Genomic DNA, 23,200 nt, shown 5'->3' with positions numbered 1-23,200 from the left:
GCAAATTCTCATGTCTATATATATATAATTCTTTTAATTTCAAGTGAACAAGTCAAGGCAATGTTACTTATAATTAGCATCTAATATAGGTGACATGGATTTAAAACCAACGAAGGGGATAACATTAGCTAGGGTAAAGGGATATCTGATTTCTTTCCACATCTAGATCCTGTTAATTATACAGTGATGGCTGCCATGTGTGATTGAGGAAGCTCCATAACATACACTCACAGTTCATCAATATTGTCTTAACATTTGCATAATCTTAATTGTTTTCTTTCAGCTGTGAATGATGGTTGAATCAAAGCAAGCCCATCTTCAGCTCTTAGTTTTTACTTTTTTTCTTCTCTACTGGCATCCAACACTGATTAGAGCTAAAGAAGCTGGTAATGCAATATATATGATTGGATTCATATCATTATCAAGAGCAATATAACCGTTATCACATTTTATATTGAATTTGGGTTTTTGGTGCAGAGCATGATGAGTTTGATTATAAGGAAGGGAGTAAGAAGGGACCAGAACACTGGGGAGAGCTTAAGAAAGAATGGGCACGATGTAAGGATGGGAAATTTCAATCACCAATAGGTTTGTCGGATGATCATGTCACCAACGTGACCTCAAGTTTAGAGGATCTTAAAATGAGTTATAAGCCTTCAAATGCAACTGTCAAGAACGAAGGTCCCTATCTTGCGGTTAGAAATTGAAAATCCGATTGAGTTTTCTTTTGGTTGAGATGTGGATAATGGTCTTATTTATTTATTGAACAACTATCGTTCGTGAGATTTGAATCCAAGATTGATACTAAATGATGGTGTTAATTAATGCTGAATATTTTTATTTTTTTTTTTAACAATTCCTTATTTCAATTATTCCATAGTTCATTGTTCCTTAGTATGTTGACACTATATTTGTTATTAGCAAAAATATTAGTGTGTTGCTTTTCACATTGTTACAAACAGAGCTTTGGTTTTGTGATCTTTTTGCTATAAGAAAACTTATTCCTTTGTCCATTTCTTTCTTGATTTTGTATTGTATTCAATTGGTGCAGATCGAATGGGAAGGTGATGCTGGATCAATCAAAATCAACGGCACAGATTACTTCTTCAAACAATGTCATTGGCACACCCCCTCTGAGCATTCCATTAATGGCATAAGGTCTCACTCTCTCTCCCTCATCTCCTTTGTCTTAAAAATCCAAAATGTTTCTTCAATGTCTAAAGAGTCTCTTCATTAGGTATGATCTGGAACTGCACATGGTTCATCAAAGCACCGACCCGAAAATAAGGAACAGTATTGCTGTACTCGCATTTCTATACCACATTGGCAACCCCAACCTTTTTCTCTCAAAGGTAATTAAAAGGCCTCAAGATTAACACAATTGTATAAAAGAAACTATAGGAGATGAATGGTGTTATTCCAACTCTTACAATTTTCAGGTGAACAAAGATATAATGTCTGAGGTTGCTACAAAGGAGGTACACTTAGGAGTGATTGATCCAAGGGAAATAAAATGGACTAGCTTCAGTTTTTACAGATACGTTGGATCACTCACATCCCCTCCTTGCGCTGAAGGAGTTATTTGGACCATAAACGAAAAGGTACAAAACCTCTTCATCAGCCCTAATTAGTTAGCATTTCTTCATATCCTTTTTAGCCAAAAAAATTATGAGAGACTTAGCTTATCATAAACTGCCCTCAGGTAAAACATGTTTCAAGAGAACAAGTGGAGTTACTTCAAGAAGCTGTGGATGATGTAAGTAACCTTATCTTCGTTAATTGATTCCTTGATTTTTGTTTTCTTCGTATTCATCTACCGGCGTCGTCTATGAGATTTGAACTAATGACCTACTTCAACAAAGTGAAAACTCGCGAGAGTAGTGTCTTTCAAATGATCAGTACCTATCATCGAAGTAACAATTTTTCACACAAATTAATTTCTACTGTTGCTTAACTTGAATGCAGTATGCAGAGATGAATACAAGACCATTACAACCTCTCAATGACCGAGAAATCAAGCACTATGGCCTGTCGTTAAGTGATGCACCAAGCCCCCATGAGGGCAACCACGGCCCCAAGCAATATAGGTCAGTTAGTGCACAAAGCCCCAAGGAATCTGGCTCAATTAATGCACCAAAACCAAGCCACCCAGAGGGTAACCAAAGCCCTAAGCAATCTCTCAGATTATTTACGCACATAACAGTGTGTATCTTCGCATATCTTCTCTAAATTACTGTTTTTTTTTTAAATTTGATTAGAAAGAAGATATATTGTATTATTTTCCTTTATTGTTTTCTCTTTTCTACTTTTTTTAATAGTGAGGTTTGTGCGCTATATAAGCGTAGACTTGTAATTCCTGTGTTAGTTTGTTGAATTTATGAAATTTATGAGAAATTGTGGCATGAATTTGTTGTATCTATCAATTGTGAGTTAGCGTTGTTCTATTTGAGACGATAGTACGATCACGTGGTATAATTATTCATTTTATATTTCTTGCAAACAATGTGATGTCCATGATAATAATAAATTACAGCATACGAGCCTGGAAGATTCTATATGTTCTTCACAATGTTTATGAAAAATGAACTAAAACTATCCGTTGGTAGAATGGACTTGTTTTATGATAGATCAGAAAGCACACATCTCAATTCCGTTAATTTGGTTGGTTAACAACATTCTCTGTTTGATTTGGTTACAACAGATTTTTCGTGAAACTAATTCTGCTGTAGACATGTTTGCGTGGATGTCGTCGTTAGTTTTCAGTTATAGCAAAACAAACAAAAAATTACCAAGTCATTTGTCTTAATTTTTATTTTTTGTTCTCTGTACCAAGACGTTCTAGAGAAGTGTATAAATCCCCCAAAATCTAGCGCTAATTATGAGGATATGCTTGCTTAATCACAACAAAAAAACTGCACCAAAACTTCTTATTTTCTATATATAGTAACTCTTGTATATATAGAAAGAAAAATCTTCAATACTAGTATAAGAGGGAGAGCTTACATAAATCAAGGAGTTAATACAACTTCTTGAATTTCCATTAACAAAGTATAATTGCAATTGCCAAGAAAGGTAAATTATATAATTGCTTAAAAGTGGAGAAGCTGTGATTTGTTTCCACATTCAAATTCTGTAACTGGAATTGAACATTGCTATATAAACCCCAACAGGAGAAGGCTTTTGGGTGGTAGCAATTTGAAACTCGAGTGTTGTTGGCTGTGAAAGATGGCTGGATCAAAGCAAATCCATCTTGGGTTACTTGTTTCTACATTTTTTCTTCTGTGCTGGAACCCGAAACCCGTTAGAGCTGAAAATTCTGGTAATGTCAAATGCATACATACATATATAAACTTACATTATTCTCTTATTCTTCTTCATCATAATTTATTCAGTTTGGGGTTTTTGTGTGCAGAGAATGCAATAGAATTTGAATATAAGACAGGGAGCAAGAAAGGGCCAGAGCACTGGGGAGAGCTTAAGAAGGAATGGAAAACATGCAAGGATGGCAAATCACAATCACCAATAGATTTAATGGATGGGATTGCCACCAAAGTAAACTCAAGTTTAGAGCATTTTAAAGTCAGTTATAAGCCTGCCGAAGCCATGATCGAGAACGAAGGTCCTGTTATTGCGGTAAGAAAGTGAAAAACTCTGCTTTAACTTGTTTGTGTACAAATTCAGACATGAATTTTTACTGCTTGTGTTGTAATTTGATGCAGATTGTGTGGGAAGGTGATGCTGGATCAATTAGTATCAATGGCACAGATTACATCCTCAGACAATGCCATTGGCACTCACCCTCTGAGCATTCCATTAATGGCAAAAGGTATGATTTGGAATTGCACATGGTTCACAGAGCCAAGAACAACAATGTGGCTGTGGTTGGATTCCTCTACGAAATTGGCAAACCCAATCCGTTTCTCTCTGAGGTAAAATCCTTCCAAATTATGTGCTAAAAATTCGTTTTAGTTAAATTAGAGAAGAGGACAGGAGATCAATGGTGTTGTTCCAACTTTCAGGTGACAAAGGAGATAGCATCTATGACTGATGTAAAGAAGAATGTACAACTGGGAGTGATTGATCCGATGAAGATGAAGGAGGCTCAGACAGGGTTTCAAGACGCGAAAAGGAGGAAGATGAGAGAGGATAGCTCGAAATTTTACAGATACATGGGCTCATTCACAACCCCTCCTTGCACTGAAGGAGTTACTTGGACCATAAACAAACAGGTACAACCGACTTCATCAGCCCTGAAAATTTTTCCTGCTCCTGTAATTTCACATTTCAGTTGCCAAAAATGAGAAGCTAATTATAAACTGTCCTCAGGTACTTTCTGTTTCAAAATCACAAGTGAATCTTCTTCAACAAGTCGTTTTCGATGTAAGTAAAACCTGTCTTTGTGAAGTGATTCTTGTGCAACAGATTCTTCGAAATGATAATGTCCACCAAAAAGCATATCAAAGTGTCCATTTTTGAGCATATAATAACTTTTTCTGTTGATTACCTTGAGTTCAGTATGCAATGATGAATGCAAGACCACTACAACCTCTTTATGGCCGGGATATCAAGCTCCATGGCTCATCTTTCTGATCCTTCCTCCAGTGAGATATGTGTAACTAACCACATCAGCCTCCATTGTCGCCAGTGGTGGCTGCATACTAAGAAAGTCTTTAGATTACCTCCAAGCTACTAAAGCAAGGACAATGGAAGTTCTGAACTGATGTAGGACAAATCATGTGTTTATTCCTAGGAAGGAAATTTCAAAATCAGAAAATTCGGCTTCAAAATTGGAAAATCATGCTTGAGCATTAATTATGGCGGTAGGAAAAGAAGGAATGCGTATCTCTGGGATTTTCAGGTTGCTTGATTTCTTGAAAAAATCTGTATTATATTTATATTTCTGGACAAGTTATCAATTAGGATATTATTTTCCTGATATGATTTAAAGTATTTTCTTATTAATTAAGTTTTAGGAATATTTTGTAACCTAGTGTTTCTTTGTTTTCTATTTAAGCCGACTAATGGCATTATATTAATAGGTTTTATCATATTATTAATCAAAATTTAGAGATTTCTCTATTTTCTAGTGGATTTCAGTTTATTTTTTCGGGTTTAGATGTTTGTCGATCCGTCTTCTGTGCTGCATCATGAACACAAACTATTTCCAACTCCAGGTCTCTCTCATTGCCAAGTCCCTAAGCTGGTTTTTAGTCAAAAACAGAATTAGAATGAATGTGTAACATTTTATGAAATTTTCCATTAACATTGAATTGTTGTAAATGGATTGAAATCATTTATCTTTCCAAATGCTATCCACGGGCACTACATAGCACAATGTGCCAACTTATAAAAATAAAATAAGAAGAAAATTCAAAATGAACCTAGGAAAGAATTGAGGTAAATCTTTCCGTACCAAACAGAGATAAAGACTTTCCAAAAAATAAAAGGGCAAGATTGGGACATATCCGCATTTATTAACAGATACCTTAGTTAGCAGAGACTGATGATTCTTTCTAGTTTCCACCAAGAGAGAGTCCAACTCGTTAAGAGGTTTTCTCAAAATGCAAGTGTATTAGACGAGGATACGAATACAGCGAGACACCAAGAAGCTAACATGTTTAATACGTGGATTAATAACACCACGTGGCGGTGTTAGGTCACATAAACTTCTCCATCGTAGGGAGTGGAAGTACTTTCGCATGCAAACCACAGATGCATGCATGTCCTAGCTGTTGTGCGTCATCAAATTTCGAAATCATTCAGACCCCATTTTAGTATGCAATAAAAGTGATTAGTATTACAAAGATATTACTAGAGGGATGATGTATGGATTTTTTTCCACATCTAGATCCGGGAAATTGTATATAGGCATAGGCTCATAGTGCATCATTCTATCATTCTTCATTGTAGCAATTTCAAACAAAGAACAGAGGCTCCTCTGTCTTAACATTTGTATGATTTTAGTGGCTGTTGTCTGTGAACGATGGTTGAATCAAAGCAAGCCCATCTTCAGTTCCTTGTATTTTCGTTATTTCTTCTCTACTGGCACCAAATACCAATTGGAGCCCAAGTTGTTGGTAATGCAAATATATTTACTTCTTGCACTCATCTCATTTACCAGCTTCATCATTATCACAGCCATTGGGTTTTTGGTGCAGGTCAAGAAATAGAGTTTGATTATAGGAATGGGAATGACAAGGGACCAGAACACTGGGGAGAGCTTAAGAAAGAATGGGCAGCATGCAAGTATGGAAAATTGCAATCACCAATAGATTTATCGGATGACCGTGCCACCAAAGTGATCTCAAGTTCAGAGGATCTTCAAATGAGTTACAAGCCCTGCAATGCAACCATGAAGAACGAAGGCCACTATATAGCGGTGGGCAAATTAAAAATCTCATTGAGTTAATTTATTGTTTTTTTCAAATGTGTAGCATTCAAGGTCTTATGAATTTTTACTACATATGCTGTGTGGAAATGTCTAATTTGTCATCAAAAACAAAAACATATTTTAAGAGACATTCATAGTGCTGCAATTTTCATTTCTTCGTATTATATTCAATTGATGCAGATGGAGTGGGAGGGTGATGCTGGATCAGTCAAAATCAATGGCACAGATTACTTCCTCAAGCAATGCCATTGGCACACCCCCTCTGAGCATTCCATTAATGGCATCAGGTCTCTCTCTTTCTCTATCTCAGCTCCTCTGTCTTAAATATCCAAATTGTTTGATCAATGTCTAAAGAGTTACTTATTAGGTATGATTTGGAGCTGCACATGCTTCACCGAAGTCCGGACCTGAACAATAAAGCTGTAGTTGCACTTCTATTCAAAATTGGTAGCCCCAATCCTCTTCTCTCAAAGGTAAAAAGACTCAAAACATGTGTAAAACAAATTATAGGAGCTCAAAGGTGTTACTTTTCAACTATATATATTCCAATTTTCAGGTGCACAACGGCTTAGAGTCTATGATTGGTACAAAGGAGACACAACTGGAACTGACTGATCCAAGTGAGATAAAATGGAGCAGCTTAAAATTTTACAGATACATTGGCTCACTCACAACCCCTCCTTGCACTGAAGGAGTTATTTGGATCGTAAACGAAATGGTAAAACCTCTTCATCTGCCATGAACATTTCTTGAACTCTTGTAAATTCACATTTAGATAATTTGCCCTCAGGTAAATACTGTTTCGAAAGAACAACTGGAGTTACTTAAACAAGCTGTTTATGATGTAAGTAACCTTGTCTTTGTTATGTGATTCCTCTGTTAGAACTAACTACATTAAAGTATCAATTTTGAGCACCTATTTAACTTGTGTTCATTAACCTGAATGCAGTATGCAAAGATGAACGCAAGACCATCACAGCCTCTCAACGACCGAGACATCATGCTCTACAGCACGTTGTTAAGACAGCCAGTGTTGCGAAACTAGCAACATCCATGATTGAAAAGAAAATAAAAAGTTTGCATTCTTTGCTGTGTAATAAATTAGTACTTGCACAGATATGTTAAGCATACCATCTTGGAAAATTCTTTATGTTCTTTAGACTGTCTATGATGTCTTCAATTTTGAACCGAAAATAAATTCCATGGACAGATTACATTCTCAAGGAGTAACTCCATAGAAACTTGGACACCAAGAAACATGAAAATCTCGGACTCAAGAGTTGATGCTATTTTGAGTCGTGCTCGTTTGCCTCCACAGTTATTTTCGTTGGTTAAGGACATTCTGTGTTGGACATGATTAGTTCCTTGAGGCCAACATACAACATATTTTTCGCGAAACTAATTTTGTTGTAGACATGTTGTTTGCGCTGGTGTCGTTGTTAGTTTTTAGTCAAAGCAAAACAAAATTACAAAGCCATCGGCAAATTTTGGTGTCTTATTTTATTTTATTTTTATTTTCATTCTACGTTCTAAAAAATTTCGGATCCCATAAATCTAGGGCTAATTATAAGTAGGACTGCACCAACTTCTTGTTTCTATATATAGTACTTTTGTATATAGACAGAAAAATATTCCATATTTTTAGTGTTAGATAGATAGAAAGAGAGATAGAACACCTAAATCAAGGAGTTAAAAAAAAAAAATGAGTGGCCAGACTGGCTGTATTGAATTGATCAAATTCAGTTAATGCAACTTCCAAACTTTCCATGAAAAAATGGTATAATTACCCCAAAATGTAGAAGGATTGCAATGCCAAGAAAGGCTAATTAGAATTGCATAAAAGTGATTGATATCTCATACACATTGATCAAGGAATTGAACATTGCTATATAAAATACCTAACAGGAGCCGGAGGCATCCATCCTGTTGGGTATAACCATTTGCATCCTAGCTGCAATAATTGGCTGTGAAAGATGGCTGGCTCAAAGCAAATCCATCTTGTGTTCATTTTTTTTACATTTTTTCTTCTGTGCTTGGACCCAACACCAACTGGAGCTGAAGTTTCTGGTAATGCCAAATACATAAATATATAGAAACTTGCATCCTTCTTCTTCTTCTTCTTATTCTTCTTCTTCATCATAATTTGCTGAATTTGGGTTTTTAGGTGCAGGGCATAAAATAGAATTTGAATACAAGGCAGGGAGCAAGAAAGGACCAGAGCGCTGGGGAGACCTTAAGAAAGAATGGATGACATGCAAGAATGGGAAAGGCCAATCACCCATAGATTTAAGGGATGGGATTGCCACCAAAGTGAACTCAAGTTTAGAGCATTTTAAAATCAGTTATAAGCCTACAAAAGCCATTATGAAGAATGAAGGTCATGCTATCGCGGTAAGAAAGTGAAAATCTTGTTTAACTTGTTTTATGAACAATAATGAAGGCATGATTTTCGACTGCTTGTAAATTTGACGCAGGTTATATGGGACGGTGATGCTGGATCAATCAGTATCAATGGCAAAGAATACAACCTCAGACAATGCCATTGGCACTCCCCCTCAGAGCATTCCATTAATGGCAAAAGGTATGATGTGGAATTGCACATGGTTCACAGAGCCAAGAACAACAGTGATGTAGCTGTGGTTGGCTTCCTCTACAAAATTGGCCAACCAAATCCTTTCATCTCAAAGGTCAGAACAAGCATTAAATTTTTTGTGGTAAAAACTTGTTTTGGTTCAATTAGGGAAGACAGATATAGGAGATCAATGGTGTTATTTCTACTTTCAGGTCAAAAAGGCGATAGCGTCGATGATGGATGTAGAGAAGGAGGTACAACTGGGAGTGATTGATCCTCGGAAGATGAAGAAGGCTAAGCTCGGGTTTCAGGACCCGAAAAAGAGGAAGATGAAAAAGGCTAGCTCGAAATTTTACAGATACAGTGGATCATTCACAACCCCTCCTTGCAGTGAAGGAGTAACTTGGACCATAAACAAACAGGTACAGCCAACTTCATCAGCCCGGAAATTTTTTCCAACTCCTGTAAATTCACATGTTGGTTCAATATCACAAGTGAAGTTGCCCTAATTAAAAACTGTCCTCAGGTACATACTGTTTCAATAGCACAAGTGAAGTTGCTTCAACAAGCCGTTTTCGATGTAAGTAACCTACCCATCTTTCTGAAGTGAGTTCTTCTGATTTAACTTTGAAATGATAGTATCTGGAGCACATATTAACTCCTTATGTTGATCAACATGAATGCAGTTTGCAGAGATGAATGCAAGACCAGTACAACCTCTCAATGGCCGGGAGGTCAAGCTCCACGGTTCAACGTTTGTCAATTTCAAAAACTAACGACCTCCGTGATTGGAAAAGAAAAAGAAATTCACATTTCCGGTGTACTAATTAGTCCTTGCACAATGTTGATTAAGATACCCATCTTGAAAAGTTCTATATGAACTTCAGAAGCTGTGTGGGCAAGTCTATCTCAGGAAGTCAGTGATTGTCTTCAGTTTTGCTCCACTCTAATTCATTGTCTCTTCATTCAATTTATATGTACTTTTGAAGTTGCAAACCTATTTGCAATTGAATTACAAATTGATATCATGATATCTTTGTTATATGTTGAAACATTTTCCATTGATGAAGCTTCATACAATGTTTTCCCGTACTTTCAAATACAACCTGCTGACCCTACCCACTGGCATATAGAAATTGGCTCAAATATGAGCCAATGTTTTGCACAATTAAACCTACAAAGAAACTAGTAAAGGGACTGGCACTACTAATTTTCCCTCCTTTGCCACAACTAAAGCTTCCTTTTGTAATACAATTTCGGAAGTAATACATCACAAATTTTGATGTATTGAAGTCATTCATCTCACCATATCTGTAATCCTTGATGAGCATGAGGCTGGCCCTCCTTGTGTTTGCCTTGTATTGTAGGAGTTGCATTTCAGGCACTTACGTGCTACAATGTGGAAATTTACCTCTGATGTTTGCCCGCAATCATTGCAGAGGATCCAAACCTAACCATACAAAAAGTGTATGCGGAATTTAATTACCCAATAGTTGGAGAAATCAAAGATAGTAATCATATATGTATACTTACCATCTTATTTTGATACATTTGAGGCATGGGAGTTGCAGCAATCTGATATTTAATTTGAAAGCGATTAGTAAACTAGAAATGACAGGCAGTCATGTGACTCATATCGTTACATTGAATCATCGAATCATAGATTTACCTCCTGATCAAGTTTTTCCCACACACGGGACATATCGCGATATGATTTTGAGCAAACCGGGCATGAATACCTGCAAAGTTGTATACAATTACTATGGGGCTATTGTTTCATTACTCTTTATACTAACGATTTATATCTTCATTACATTTACTACTAACGATTTATATCAGATAATCTTTTTATATGTATATGTATGTATGTATATATATATATATATATATATAGAGAGAGAGAGAGAGAGAGAGAGAGAGAGAGAGAGAGAGAGAGAGAGAGAGAGAGAGAGAGAGAGGGAGAGAGAGAGAGAGTGAAGAAAAAAGGAATTACTGGCAATGTCGCTCCATCTCTTTAACACATTCCAAATGTATAGTGTGTCCACATAGCAAGACAGTAATGTCTGCCCTTGTGTCGAAAAGAAACTGCACAAGTAACCGATGTGAGTTGGTGCACCATAAAGCAGAAAACAGGATAATACTTGGGCATAGCAAACTCCAAACTTTACCTCAAAGCACACAGGGCAATTATGATGCATTGCTTTCTCCACACAATTGTGTGAATCCTTCAACACTTTTGAGTAACAACATTCTAAAACCAGATAGAGATATTCCAATTTAGACTATTATAAATAAAAAATGATTAAAACGATGAAAAATTAATGAAAAAACAGGGTTAACATCTTACCACATTTGTTACAGTGGAAAAAATTCTGCTCGCCTCCGGTTCTGTAATACCAATTAAAACAAACTTAGACACGTGCGAATGTTTTATCAATGAAGAAGCTTTACTGACATAAGATAATGAAATGTAACGCGTATTTATTAAAAGAAAATTTAAAAACAACGAAAAGACAAACAACTGAAGGGAACAACAAAAACGTGCAGAAAAGTGTCTAACCTGCAGATACCGCATTCGTCACAATGGTACTGATTTTTCGAAACCTACAAATTTTAGAATAAGAAAAAGTGAATTTCTAATAACACATTCATCACAAAGGAACTGTTTTTTTCGAAACCTACCAATTTTAGAATAAGAAAAAGTGCATTTGAAACAGGGTTTCATATTTATGAGGATATGAACTTAAGAAGCTCCCTTTTTTTATTAGGTAAGAACTCAGAGGCTTACATCATCATCAAAGAACTTGCATTTGGAGCAAAAATAGTTCCCCATGCAAACGCCGCATTGGATACAGTGCTGTTGAACCTGAAAGGATATCAGAACTAGAGAAGTCATTAACCTCATCCTTCAATTTATAATTAATAATACAATCATCAGAGTTTTCTGCAAGAAGGCTTACATCTTGTTCTGTGTTGCACAAGGAGCAGATGACCTGAACCATACAAGGCAAACAAAGTGAAACTTTTTAATTATTCAACATAAACTTAAAATGATAAGGGTAGGAAGAGGGGAGAAAATAAAAGGAAAGAAAAGAAAATGACTATTTCAAGTTGGCATAATATGTGCAAGTAATCAACAGTCCATAGAGAAACAAAAGATAGATGCTCTGAACCTTATCCATAAAGTTCAGATCTTTTGATGTGAACCCTTTAACGCTCAGACAGCACAAGGAGATATAAATGGAAAGTAAATAAAATTAAATTCATATCCAGCAAAATCCGGATAAAATCAAATCTACTTGAAAAATAAAAAGGCCACAGTTTCTAATTCCATTTCCCATTCCTTTTTTAAAACTAAGCTGCTATGAATCAGAGACAGTAAAAGCAACTAACCCTTTTCACATCATGGCGAGGAACGTCATGGCGATCAAGAGGATCAACTTCCAATGTATTCTGCTCCAAAAACAAAGACACCCAAATTATAACATGCTTATCAATATTAATCAAAGTTAAAACAAAAACCATTCCAAAAAAAAAACTGACCTTGGATTCGTTATGGCAATGCCTGCAATCGAATATCTCATCACAGCAAGGTGCTCTGATCTTGCACCTCCGTCTATAATGGGCGCACCTTTAAATTCATTTACCCGCAACAACAAAAATCAAAACTTCAGCTCAAAAAAATCAATTCTTTTTTAACAAAAACAAATTTATAGATGAATACCCGAAATTCCCAGATCCCATCTCCATGATAGAGTGATCATTCTGATGAGAAGTGTTGTTGTTCAAATCCATCTGGGTCTCGGATCCGCTCTCCATTCTCAAATGCTACTTAACTACTATGATACCCGGAAGAAAAAGATTGAAGCTTGAAGAAAATTGTGAAAATGGCGAAGATAAAAGGAGAGAGAGGAAGGCCAAAGGCCTACCTATGCAATGCTTTCAAGTTTTCAAGTAAGCAACAAAACTGACGAAAGCCCCCTGAGAAAATGAGATGCTTTTATCAACTGGATTGATATTTCCTTTGCGGGAATAATGAAAGTGCTGACGAGGCGACACACCAGCGTTTGCCGGTCTAATCTAATCCTAAATAAATGTAATAATTGTACCCAACTGATTAGGGGTCCTAATCATATGATTTCGAAGTTGATATCTTTCAATTATTTGGCTTCCAAGGGACCCCAATACGCCGTCGTTTGGGTGTTCGGGTGTGAGGGGGTGGTTGAAGAGATTGGGATTTTCATAATTGTGAAGAAGCTTTTTCATTTTCAATGAAAAGGAAAATCAAATTCAAATGTAACGAGACGGATATATTATCTTAATTAACTGACTTAATTCACATCAAAGACGGAAAAGATTTGTTACATGAGTAATGGTTGTGCAGGTCTAAATGGGTTGGCGGGAATGGAAAGGAGGTGTGTGATTTTACGAGTTGAACTGAGTGAGTTAGTTGTACAAGGCAAAATTAGAGCAGCTCCAGCGAGGGAGCCCAGCCCGAGGCGAGGGCAGGAAAAAAAAAAAAAGTCGCTCCAGCGTACAGCCCAGGCCCGGGGGTGGTGTGGGACCCACCAACTCGGGCCAGCCCGAAGGCGAGACCAGCCCGAGGTCCAACTCGCGTGTTGCTGACGTCAGCCTCGCGTCACGCTGACGTCAGCGCGCCAGGTCCAAGGTACGCTGCCACGTGTCGCCTCCCCAGCCTTCCGATCTGCTTCTCCAAATTAATCCAACGGCTGAGGCTTTTTTGGGCAATAAAAATATGAAAAAAAATCGTAAATATTTTTAAAAAATTCTAAAAAATTCTGATATTTTTTTTCTATAAATACCTATCAATACCCTTCACTTTCAACACCAATCCTCATACATTTCATTATACTTCTACTATTATTCACTCTTTACTCAACATTTTCCTCTATACCTTATTTCCATTTTCAACATTTAAGTAAATGTCTTTGTCCTTTTACTTTAATTTATTTTTATATTACTCCATTTACTTAAGTTTACAATGTAAATAAGGAAGTACCCCCCATTTGGATTCAAATAAAAATACTAGAAAATCAAATTCCCACCAAATCAAAATATGAAAAATCGGTTTTAGTGCAAAATACGATTTAGGCTAAAAATGATGGCTCATTAAGTCAATATATACTTCATATTAAAATCCCATAAAATCAAGTTTTCTTATTTGATGTGTAAGGAATAAAAGCCGCCAAAAATTATCTTGAGAAAATAATTATTCCGAAAAACCATTTTTCATACTTAGCCAATATTGCACCTCCGCTAAAAAAATTATGGGTCCGCCCGTGTCTATAAATACCAACCAATACTCTTCACTTTTAACACCAAATCCTAATTTTTTTTTTTAAATGAATACCAACCAATACAACTAATAAAATAAAATCTTATCCGATATGAATAGTATTGACACGTAGGAACCCAAAAATCTTATCCGAAAATATTATCCAAATTAATTATTTAAGTAAAAAAAAGTTGTGAAAAAACAAAAAAATGAATAGTAATTGCCCTTAGCCATGGCAATGGGTGGAAACTCAAAATACTATTTGCAAGGGCAACCACTATTCACGTGAATAGTGGCTGCCCTAGCTCCCCCCTTGCCATGGCTAAGGGCAAATGGGTGGAGTTGCTCTTAGGAGGGCATTTTAGGCAGAGAAAATTACTCTTTTTGGGATATTTTTATGTGTTCATGGAAATAATGAGAGTCGTATTGGATTCGGATAGGATAGGTTTGTTGGGCTCTGCTGACGCGGGTCTCCGGATATGGAAAACGCCTGGTCCCGAAATCAACATGCTGTTTGTCGTTTGGCAGGCACACAGTATTTAGAATTTAGAAAAACGCTTTTTTAGAAAACAGCGGTGTTGTTTGACGACGTGTCGGCTAACTTTGGGGTTCAGGACATTTGTATATATCCACGTGGTTAATGACGTGAGCGTTATCAAGTCTATGCTTGCGTGGCCACGTGATAGCAACCCAACCCAACAATAATTCATTTGGGCCTATCTGAGTTTGGAGGCACCCCTCTGCTCTTGCAGTTATTGGAAGAGCCTAGCCCATTTTTAGAGTGGCACTTTCAACCAATGTTCATCAGATTCTGAGCGAGGAAACAAGAATCATTGGTGGCCTGGTCCGAGCTCAGAGGTCTAAGACCACAGGCCCATAATCCAAGCTTTGGACTTGAGTCCTAAGTCCCACATTCGGACTACAGCTCGAATCTTGATCTCGCCTTGCACTCTCGAGCTGTAGGTTGGCGACTATTTGCATTTATGGCATGTTTACTTACTCGGAATATGGGAAGTCATCTCATGAAGTGGGAAAGTAGAAAGGACAATGAATAGGTCGGGGATCGTGCATGGCCGGAGCTAAGGAGCTAAGATTTTAAATTTTGGGGAGCCAAAATATAAATAACAAGCTGTAGTTGGATTGATTTTTACACAAGTTTAACAAATTTCACATCCATACACATGTTTAGAGGGGCCGATTATGTAAATATGAGAGTTTTCTAGCAATATTTTCGGGGGCAAGGGGCAAGGGGCAAGGGGCAGGGTCACTACTAGCCCATGAGTGGCTCCACCTCTCCAATCGACCATTCTCTCCTAGTCAATTTAATTCATGGTTTTATGGATATTAAATTATGAATTTTAATGTGAAAGTCTCGTAATACCCATGTATAATTTAAATAAGTAAACATGTCATCTGTCTAGTTTTTATTTTAATTGGTTAAACTATGATATATAGCACTTATGGGGTGTGTGTTGGATTGACTCAAGCGTTACCCCTACAGTACTCGTGTGTGTGAGTTTTTCCCCATCCCTTTTCTAACTTTAAAAAAAAAAAACAGAACACTAGAATAATTTAAATTGTTGTTGCCCCCACAATAATTTTCCCACCATAACAACTCAGGCACCTATCACAAACCATTATACTCAGTACTCCAGACAGCTTCCTTAATCATATAAAGTCCCTCAATATTTCAATATTTCAAATTCTCTAGTATTATTGTATTCTGAGAGCAAGAAATGAAGGCCGTATTCGGTTCTACACACAAACAGACATTTGTTCATTATCATCATCATCCCCAACCTCTGCCAAACTTCTCTCACGTTTTGTTAATAATTCTAGCAAACTGGGTAGGGACAGGTCACGTCAAAACGACGTGAGAAGCCAAGCCATGGTGCAGTCTCCAGTTGCAACTGGTTCGACATAACTGGCTAAGAGCCAAAGGCTTCATTTGGGTCAGAATAAAAAAAAAATTACTTTCCACCAGCTTTGTGTCGTCAATCAATCACTCCACTGCAAAGTTTCACTAATATTGTATTGTGTGCTTCAGTGAGTTTCTTCTTCACTCGTTTACACAACATGAGAATATCAATCTCGATCATTAATCATGTTGGTTCTTATTTAAATGTGTGACGTGAGTTTTGATATTGATCATATTAATTTTTATTTGATAATGCGCGATTCGGATTCTTAGTCTGTCAATATGCATATAAATATTTGTGTGGTAACATAAAGTTTGGCAAGAAATCAACATTACCATTTGAAAAGTAAAAACTATTTATAAACCGTGTGATAATAAATTAGAAAACCAGAATGGACGGTGAGCCATGGGACCCCAAATCTTCTTTAGAAGATCCTATGAAATTGAAAGGTAGCATTGCAAGTTGTGCGGTCCGCTTGAAACCACGTCTTGGCCAATGTTTGCACAGTGAGAACCAGAACATTTACGAGAGAGAGAGAGAGAGAGCGGGGCAGCTTTCGGGTTTGAAAACGATAGCACCGGGCCACGAAGGTGGCCAAAAGATGCAGATTAAAAAGGACAAGATACAAAAGTATGGTCCAGAAAATTATCATGTGCTCTTCATCTTCTTTTTTTCTTTTTTCATGAATGAGAACGAGATGATGATGACGACGAGGAGGAATCTCTATGAAATGAAAGTAGGTCATGCCATTCCTCTAATATTTAAGTTGATCACATTCATTTCATATGGGTAGTCTGGGCTCTTCTTCTAGCAGTCTTTCAACGTGAAACACACACCTCTCGTGCTCTTCACATGAAAACCCAACCACCCAAAAACATATTGAAATCAATCAATTTCAAAATTCCTTTTCCAAGACCCACACCACATGATTGAATACGCATGCATAAATAATAATAATATTGCCTATAATATTTGCATTTATATATTTGCATTTATGTGTGTCATATAGGCTCCTAGTAGTCACATGTCAAATAGTTCTCTACCAGAGTATTTTATTTTAGCTAGCTTGGTTTAATTACTTCTAATTAGTAACTTCATGGACGAGGAAATTAATCTTCTAAACAAATCATTAGATTGTATTGTAAGTAATTAATCATATTATCCAGCACGTGATAATGATACATATCAGCAACCTACTTAGTTACCGACTAAAACATTGAAAGAAATTCTAAATTCAAATCCAACGTTTATAAAAAAGAATGTCCTCATTATTCATTATTCAAAATATTTAGTGTGACATGATATACGTAATTTATTGCTGGTCTAAAATTATGATTCTTAACATTACCCATGCATGTATCTTCCCCCGATTAACTACTACTACTATTGGCGAATGGTTGGTGTCGGCAGGGCCAAATCAATCACATGCAGGAACAGTAGTTATTCACTTTAGGGGGTAGGTAAAAACTACCAAAATCAAGCACATTCTAGATTTAACTGTTTAATCCAACCCAACCCTATCTCTATCATATGACGCGTGGCCGCGTAGGTCCAAATTAAAAACAGTAAAAAGAAGTGAGAAGAAGAGTATCTTCAAGAAATAAATTACAGAAAATTTATAATAATAAAAAAGGATAAATTAAATTAATCATACAACCGGAGCATGCAAATCGCGAAACAAATACAATCAACGGTGGCAACGAACTCATGATGAACGATCATGATCTTTCTTGATGAAATAAAACACAAGAATTCAAAGGTACAAAACCCTCATAAAAACAAGTGAAGATTCATCATGCATGCATATCATTTGATTGAATCTTAATTAGGGCTTAATTAAAGCTTAATTAATTAGTAATCAGCGGTCGGGAGTGGCTCGTGGCTAGAGTTGCCGATGAAGACGAACTCGTAAATAAGCCCAGCAAGCCCACCGCCGATCAAAGGCCCGGCCCAGTAGATCCAGTGGTTGTGCCAGTTCCAGCTCACCAAAGCCGGCCCGAATGAAACGGCCGGGTTCATGGATGCTCCATCGAAAGCCCCACCCGCCAAAATGTTCGCGCCAACTACGAAACCGATCGCGATCGGCGCGATTGTTCCCACGCTGCCTCTCTTCGGGTCAATGGCTGTGGCGTACACCGTGTACACCAACCCAAACGTCATCACGATCTCGAAAACGAACGCGTTCCATACCCCAACCCCCTCGGAGAGAGCAAATGCTGAGGTAGTCTGCGAAGCACATAATCAAGACCCGTTAGTCACACTTTTAATATAAAATGATATATTAACGAACTTAACGAGAAACTTATAGTTCAAAAAGGGCCAGAAAGTGATAAAATTACCTGGTAGTTGGTTGCGAACCTGAGGAGACCGCACGCGACGGCGGACCCGAGGAGCTGGGCGATCCAATAGAGGATGCCGCGGAGGAGGGAGATATTGCCGCCGACGAAGGCGCCGAAAGTGACCGCGGGGTTGACGTGTCCGCCGGAGATGTTCGCACTGACGGAGACGGCGACGAAGAGGCCGAATCCGTGGGCTAGAGCGGCGGCGACGAGGCCTGCTGGCGTGGTCGCGGCCCCGTGGGTGAGCTTGGCGAAGGCCATGCCGGAGCCCTCGCCGGCGAAGACGAAGATCAGCGTGGAAATGAACTCGGCGAGACCCGCCCTCAAGGCGTCCGGGTGGTACGCCTCCTCGGGTCGGCCAACGGCAATGTTCCGGATCGGCATCGTCGGAGGATGATTAAGATCGGACGGTGGAGATTCGCTGCAGAATTAAGCTGCGTACGGTCGCTCACAAACTACTTCACTCTTGGCTCAGTATAGTGATAGTGTTTGGTAGTGATAGTGTTTGGTGTTATATACTGAAGTTGATGACTGATTTTGAACCGGCTGTAGCCGGTTGCCGGTTCGTAGGGAATTTGAAAGTAGAACGTGATTGGTGGACAGCCTGTGAAATAGCGAAATAATTTTTATTTTTGGGTTGAGGCGTCGACGTATCTCATAGTAATCTCTCGTTTCTGTATCGTTGCTGTTCATACAGCGGAGCATTGGCGCCCATAAAGGATTGTGGTAGTGACACGTGTAGATAAGTGACAAGGGACACGTAACGTGCGGATGTTACTGGGTTTTGTCATCTCTGGTTCGTCTCTAGAAGGATCAAATTGTAGCTACGATATAAAAAATTTAATATATGAGTAAAAATAATTTGTTGTGATTTTCCTTATTTGCAAAAATAAATAATTTTATAAACTGGGGGTATACTTGCTTGTATCAGAATTATTCTAATTATAAACTTCTCATGATTTATGATTTCTCGCAATAGAAATAAATAAATGTAAGATGACTTCTCTCATTCTAAATAAGTTAACGTGAAATACTATTATATAAAGAGTGACGGTAGTGTGTTGGTTATATTCTAAAGATGCCTTTGGCATGTTGCCTAAAATGCCATTTTCTTTTTAATCCAATAAATGTCTTTACTCGATATAATAAATGTAAATACATGTTCTTATTAACTAAATGCAGGGGCGGAGTGAGGCCTAGGCCATTAGTAGCCATGGCAGCACCACCCCTCCCTCAAGAGATTTTTTTCCTTACATGAATTTAGATGATAAGGAAAATGATAAAATTTCCACTTATGCCATTCCATTATTAACTGAATGCAGAGGCGGAAGGCGCCCTAGGCCGTTAGTAGCTCTGTCCGCACCACCCCCCCTCCCCAAGATTTTTTTTCCCCCTATGAAATTAGATGATAAGGAAAATGATAAATTTTCCGCTTATGCCGTTCCAAACCTAATAAACGGTTTGCTATAATGGATAAAGGATAGGAGCCATTTCCATTTTTAATTTTACTTTTTGTGGTAGCACCAAAGCCAAAATAGTGGACACATAATGCCAATCTTTTTTATTCCTAAAAAAAGATCGTATTTCTATTTTTGTGAAATGAAATTATATCATCAATTACAACCAAATTGTTCTTCATGTTTTCAAAATTTATAATATTCCATTCAATTTTTTTATTTTATTCATTTCTGTGTGATAGTTTGTGCATGTTTTTTTTTGCACAATCCGAATCTTGAATGCTTGTGATTGAAGCATAAGATATAAGATCAACTTGATTTATGAAAACAAGGAGTGCATATCTCCATACGTATTATAGTTTATTTGTTGAGTAAATAATGGCTTAGTGAGCTTATTTTGACTCACAGTCCGTGTTTAAGTTACCAAATAAGGGAATTGTCAATTTTTCCTTTTAAATTTTCGATTTTTAGCTAAATTCCGAGTTATATTCCCTCATCTAACCGGAATATTTTATCATTTGTGCAATTTTTGTGATCATTCAAAATGCTTGAAAAATCAAGGAGATATATGTTATATACAAATCTTTTAGTTATTTCTGAACGTTTATTGTCTACTAGCTTCTTAAGTATAAAGTTGAATGTTCTTGAATCTACTAAGGCAAATATACATGAAAGCTTTGAAATTCTTGTCTTTATATACATCAAGTACTCCCTAGAAGGTTTGAAATTTATACACAATATTACTTATTTGGGCAATGGACCGACTCATGGTAGGAGGTAGAGGCAAAATTTGAGACAAATTCAAGTAGGAATTTAACTAAAATGACGTTGATATTTTGATAAGAAGTATATGAAAAGGATATGAACCGTAGAGTCGTTCTTAGGGTCATCCTTTCAACCAATCAACCATCTCCTTAAAAAGGACAACCCTATTCTCAACTTAACCATGGTTTTGGCGATTGGGATATACCCTCGAATATTACCTGGGTTTTTCTTTTAAATTACTGTTTTTTCTATTTATTTTTGCCTATTATTCAATGTGGAACTTACCAAATAGCCACATCCAATGTTGATAAATACATAAATAAAAGTAGCCACATCAAATTGTCTCAAAACCTTAAAGATGAAGCAAAGGACCCACTATAGTGTAGTGGTATGGAGTATTTATTCTCTCAGGCAAGGTCTTAGGTTCAAGTCCTAGTATCCGTATAGTGTGTGTGAATTTAGTATGCTATTGCCCCTCTTAATAGGAAAGGTCCTCCAAAAAAAAAAAAAAAAACCCTTAAAGATGAAGATGAGTGTTGTTCATAGATGGAACATTGACATACGAAATGAAAATCCATTTTCGTTGTTTCAAATCTACTATGGTCCCGTTTGATTTATGGAACGGATTTGAGGGGAAATTACTTATCATATTATTTCCCAAAGGATGGGAAATAGAGATTCATTTCCCATGTATGATAATCTTGGGAAAGTAATCAAGAAATACCACTTTATTTCCTTTCACATGTTTAGTTTATGTAGGAATGTAAAACAAAGTTTGTTTAATTTTTCAATTATACCCATATGAAATCAAATAAAAAAGAATGCATTTAATGCTATATTGTAATTCTAAATTTTTAATGGAGACAATATGGTCATGAAAAATGTGTATTTAATATTAGCTCATTTTCTCAAACTTTCCCATTATGAGGAAAACAAAAATCAATGGGGGAGGAGAGCTTCACTTTCCCTCTACTTTCCCATATGCAAACAACGATTTTCCATGTCTGGATTTACGAACATAGGAAAGCAATTGATTTCTCATCCCTATGAGCATGTCCACCCCAAAAGGATAGGCAAAGGTAAAGGCAAAGGCAAGGCAATGGGTGCTACTATTCATGTGAATAGTGATAACCTTTCTTTTTTTGGTTCCACCCCAAAAGGCTAGGACAAGGGCAAGAAAAAAAAAAGAATATGCAACAAAATATAAACAATTTAGAAATTGAATTTTTTTTTTTAAAAAAAAATTGTTATGTATTTATAGGGAAAACATCCATAATTTTTTGGTATTTTTTTTTTAAAAAAATTGAGGATTTTTTTTTTGCTCGCTAACGTCAGCGTGACGTCAGCACCTTCGGGCTGAAATCTAGGCAAGATCTGCCTTTGGGCTTGCTCGGGCTGCTTCTCCTGCGCTGGAGGTCCAAACCCCACTTGGGGGGCCTCTTGCCCTAACAAAATAGGTTGCGGTGGAGGTGACCTAAGTCTCCTTTCCCATGAACCAAACAAGGCCTATGAGTCATGTTGTTTATCCTGGTTATAATCAAGAAAAGTACTTTGTTTCGTGTCGGAAGTAAAAACTGATAATTTCTTACTAATCTTAATTTGACATGTTCGTATATATTTTCATAAATTGTTTTTGTATATTCGTGAAACTAGGATTTGCAAGAATAAAGCAATTAATGTCTTTTTATTTCATTAGTTTCATGTATCTGATCATTATGACTTTGTCAATATCTGATGATGCAACTTATGATGATAATAATAATAATAATAATAAATAATTACATTCCAAATAGAATGAAATTATATATGGATGATGGTCCAAACATTGACGGAAGTGATTAACTCGTGGATACTGGCCAATTAATGTAAAACTGCTCACGTGCTATTCACAAATTCAAGAGTTCCGATTCATGACTTCTCGCATTCTTTTTAAACAAACATGCTATAAATTGAAAACATTGAGCCAAAACAATGGTCCCTTCCTTGTCCACTGGTATAATATAAGTAGTCATTATTTTGAGGTGGTTTGGTCAAGCTTTTGTCTCCAACAGCAATCATGATGCATAAGGTTCCACATCCACTCATGTAAACCGACATGAAGACATGTTTTTTGAATGACAATTGTAATTGTACAAATTGAATACTTGAGGAAGGATGAAGAAAACAGCGTGAAATATAAACAAAATAAACAAACGATGTGGCTGCTGGGATTCGAGCCCAGGTCTTCACGGCCACAACGTGAAATTCTCACCACTAAACTACAGCCACCGACGGTACTCCGGCTCTAAAATTAACTATTTAAATAGAACCGGTGTGAGTAAATTGACACAAGAAAGAAATAGTGGTGGGGCTCAGCAATTGACCTCTCGATTGTCAGAGACAAATACTAAAGCTTATCAACCTAAAACAATAAAATAAATAAATAAACTTACAATTAAAATATATCATCCTAGTGTATAAT

General features: G+C 36.9%; 6 protein-coding genes and 1 non-coding gene across 7 annotated transcripts; 4 read left to right on the top strand and 3 right to left on the bottom strand.

Annotated features, from left to right (window-relative positions):
- Positions 293 to 2,229, top strand: LOC18771065 (alpha carbonic anhydrase 4). The gene is made up of 7 exons (XM_020568998.1): positions 293 to 386; positions 478 to 695; positions 1,052 to 1,158; positions 1,238 to 1,352; positions 1,440 to 1,601; positions 1,703 to 1,756; positions 1,966 to 2,229. Exons 1-7 carry the CDS (start codon positions 293 to 295, stop codon positions 2,227 to 2,229), a joined length of 1,014 nt encoding a protein of 337 aa, XP_020424587.1.
- LOC18769903 (alpha carbonic anhydrase 7) lies at positions 3,226 to 4,590 on the top strand. The gene is made up of 6 exons (XM_007203977.2): positions 3,226 to 3,319; positions 3,413 to 3,633; positions 3,720 to 3,929; positions 4,020 to 4,229; positions 4,327 to 4,380; positions 4,516 to 4,590. The coding sequence occupies exons 1-6, from the start codon at positions 3,226 to 3,228 to the stop codon at positions 4,588 to 4,590; spliced, it is 864 nt and encodes a 287-aa protein (XP_007204039.2).
- On the top strand, positions 5,984 to 7,436 carry LOC109950404 (alpha carbonic anhydrase 4-like). Its single transcript, XM_020568997.1, has 7 exons — positions 5,984 to 6,077; positions 6,159 to 6,379; positions 6,572 to 6,678; positions 6,759 to 6,864; positions 6,948 to 7,109; positions 7,182 to 7,235; positions 7,341 to 7,436. The coding sequence occupies exons 1-7, from the start codon at positions 5,984 to 5,986 to the stop codon at positions 7,434 to 7,436; spliced, it is 840 nt and encodes a 279-aa protein (XP_020424586.1).
- LOC18769464 (alpha carbonic anhydrase 7) lies at positions 8,014 to 10,144 on the top strand. Its single transcript, XM_020568347.1, has 6 exons — positions 8,014 to 8,458; positions 8,556 to 8,782; positions 8,866 to 9,078; positions 9,176 to 9,385; positions 9,490 to 9,543; positions 9,650 to 10,144. Exons 1-6 carry the CDS (start codon positions 8,365 to 8,367, stop codon positions 9,737 to 9,739), a joined length of 888 nt encoding a protein of 295 aa, XP_020423936.1. The 5' UTR covers positions 8,014 to 8,364; the 3' UTR covers positions 9,740 to 10,144.
- LOC18769540 (E3 ubiquitin-protein ligase MIEL1) lies at positions 9,989 to 13,004 on the bottom strand. The gene is made up of 12 exons (XM_007202335.2): positions 12,688 to 13,004; positions 12,507 to 12,594; positions 12,357 to 12,416; positions 11,924 to 11,956; positions 11,752 to 11,829; positions 11,524 to 11,567; positions 11,311 to 11,351; positions 11,132 to 11,214; positions 10,957 to 11,048; positions 10,633 to 10,702; positions 10,497 to 10,538; positions 9,989 to 10,413 (listed from the first exon to the last, which is right to left on the bottom strand). Exons 1-12 carry the CDS (start codon positions 12,780 to 12,782, stop codon positions 10,261 to 10,263), a joined length of 879 nt encoding a protein of 292 aa, XP_007202397.1. The 5' UTR covers positions 12,783 to 13,004; the 3' UTR covers positions 9,989 to 10,260.
- LOC18769499 (aquaporin TIP1-1) lies at positions 17,771 to 19,015 on the bottom strand. Its single transcript, XM_007202413.2, has 2 exons — positions 18,518 to 19,015; positions 17,771 to 18,404 (listed from the first exon to the last, which is right to left on the bottom strand). The coding sequence occupies exons 1-2, from the start codon at positions 18,899 to 18,901 to the stop codon at positions 18,030 to 18,032; spliced, it is 759 nt and encodes a 252-aa protein (XP_007202475.1). The 5' UTR covers positions 18,902 to 19,015; the 3' UTR covers positions 17,771 to 18,029.
- TRNAH-GUG lies at positions 22,936 to 23,007 on the bottom strand. Its single transcript has one exon. It is a non-coding gene; the product is annotated as a tRNA-His (tRNA).

The sequence above is a fragment of the Prunus persica genome, chromosome G7 (assembly GCF_000346465.2).
Source record: "Prunus persica cultivar Lovell chromosome G7, Prunus_persica_NCBIv2, whole genome shotgun sequence".
Lineage (NCBI taxonomy): Eukaryota > Viridiplantae > Streptophyta > Magnoliopsida > Rosales > Rosaceae > Prunus > Prunus persica.
This window is presented reverse-complemented; position numbering and strand designations above follow the sequence as displayed.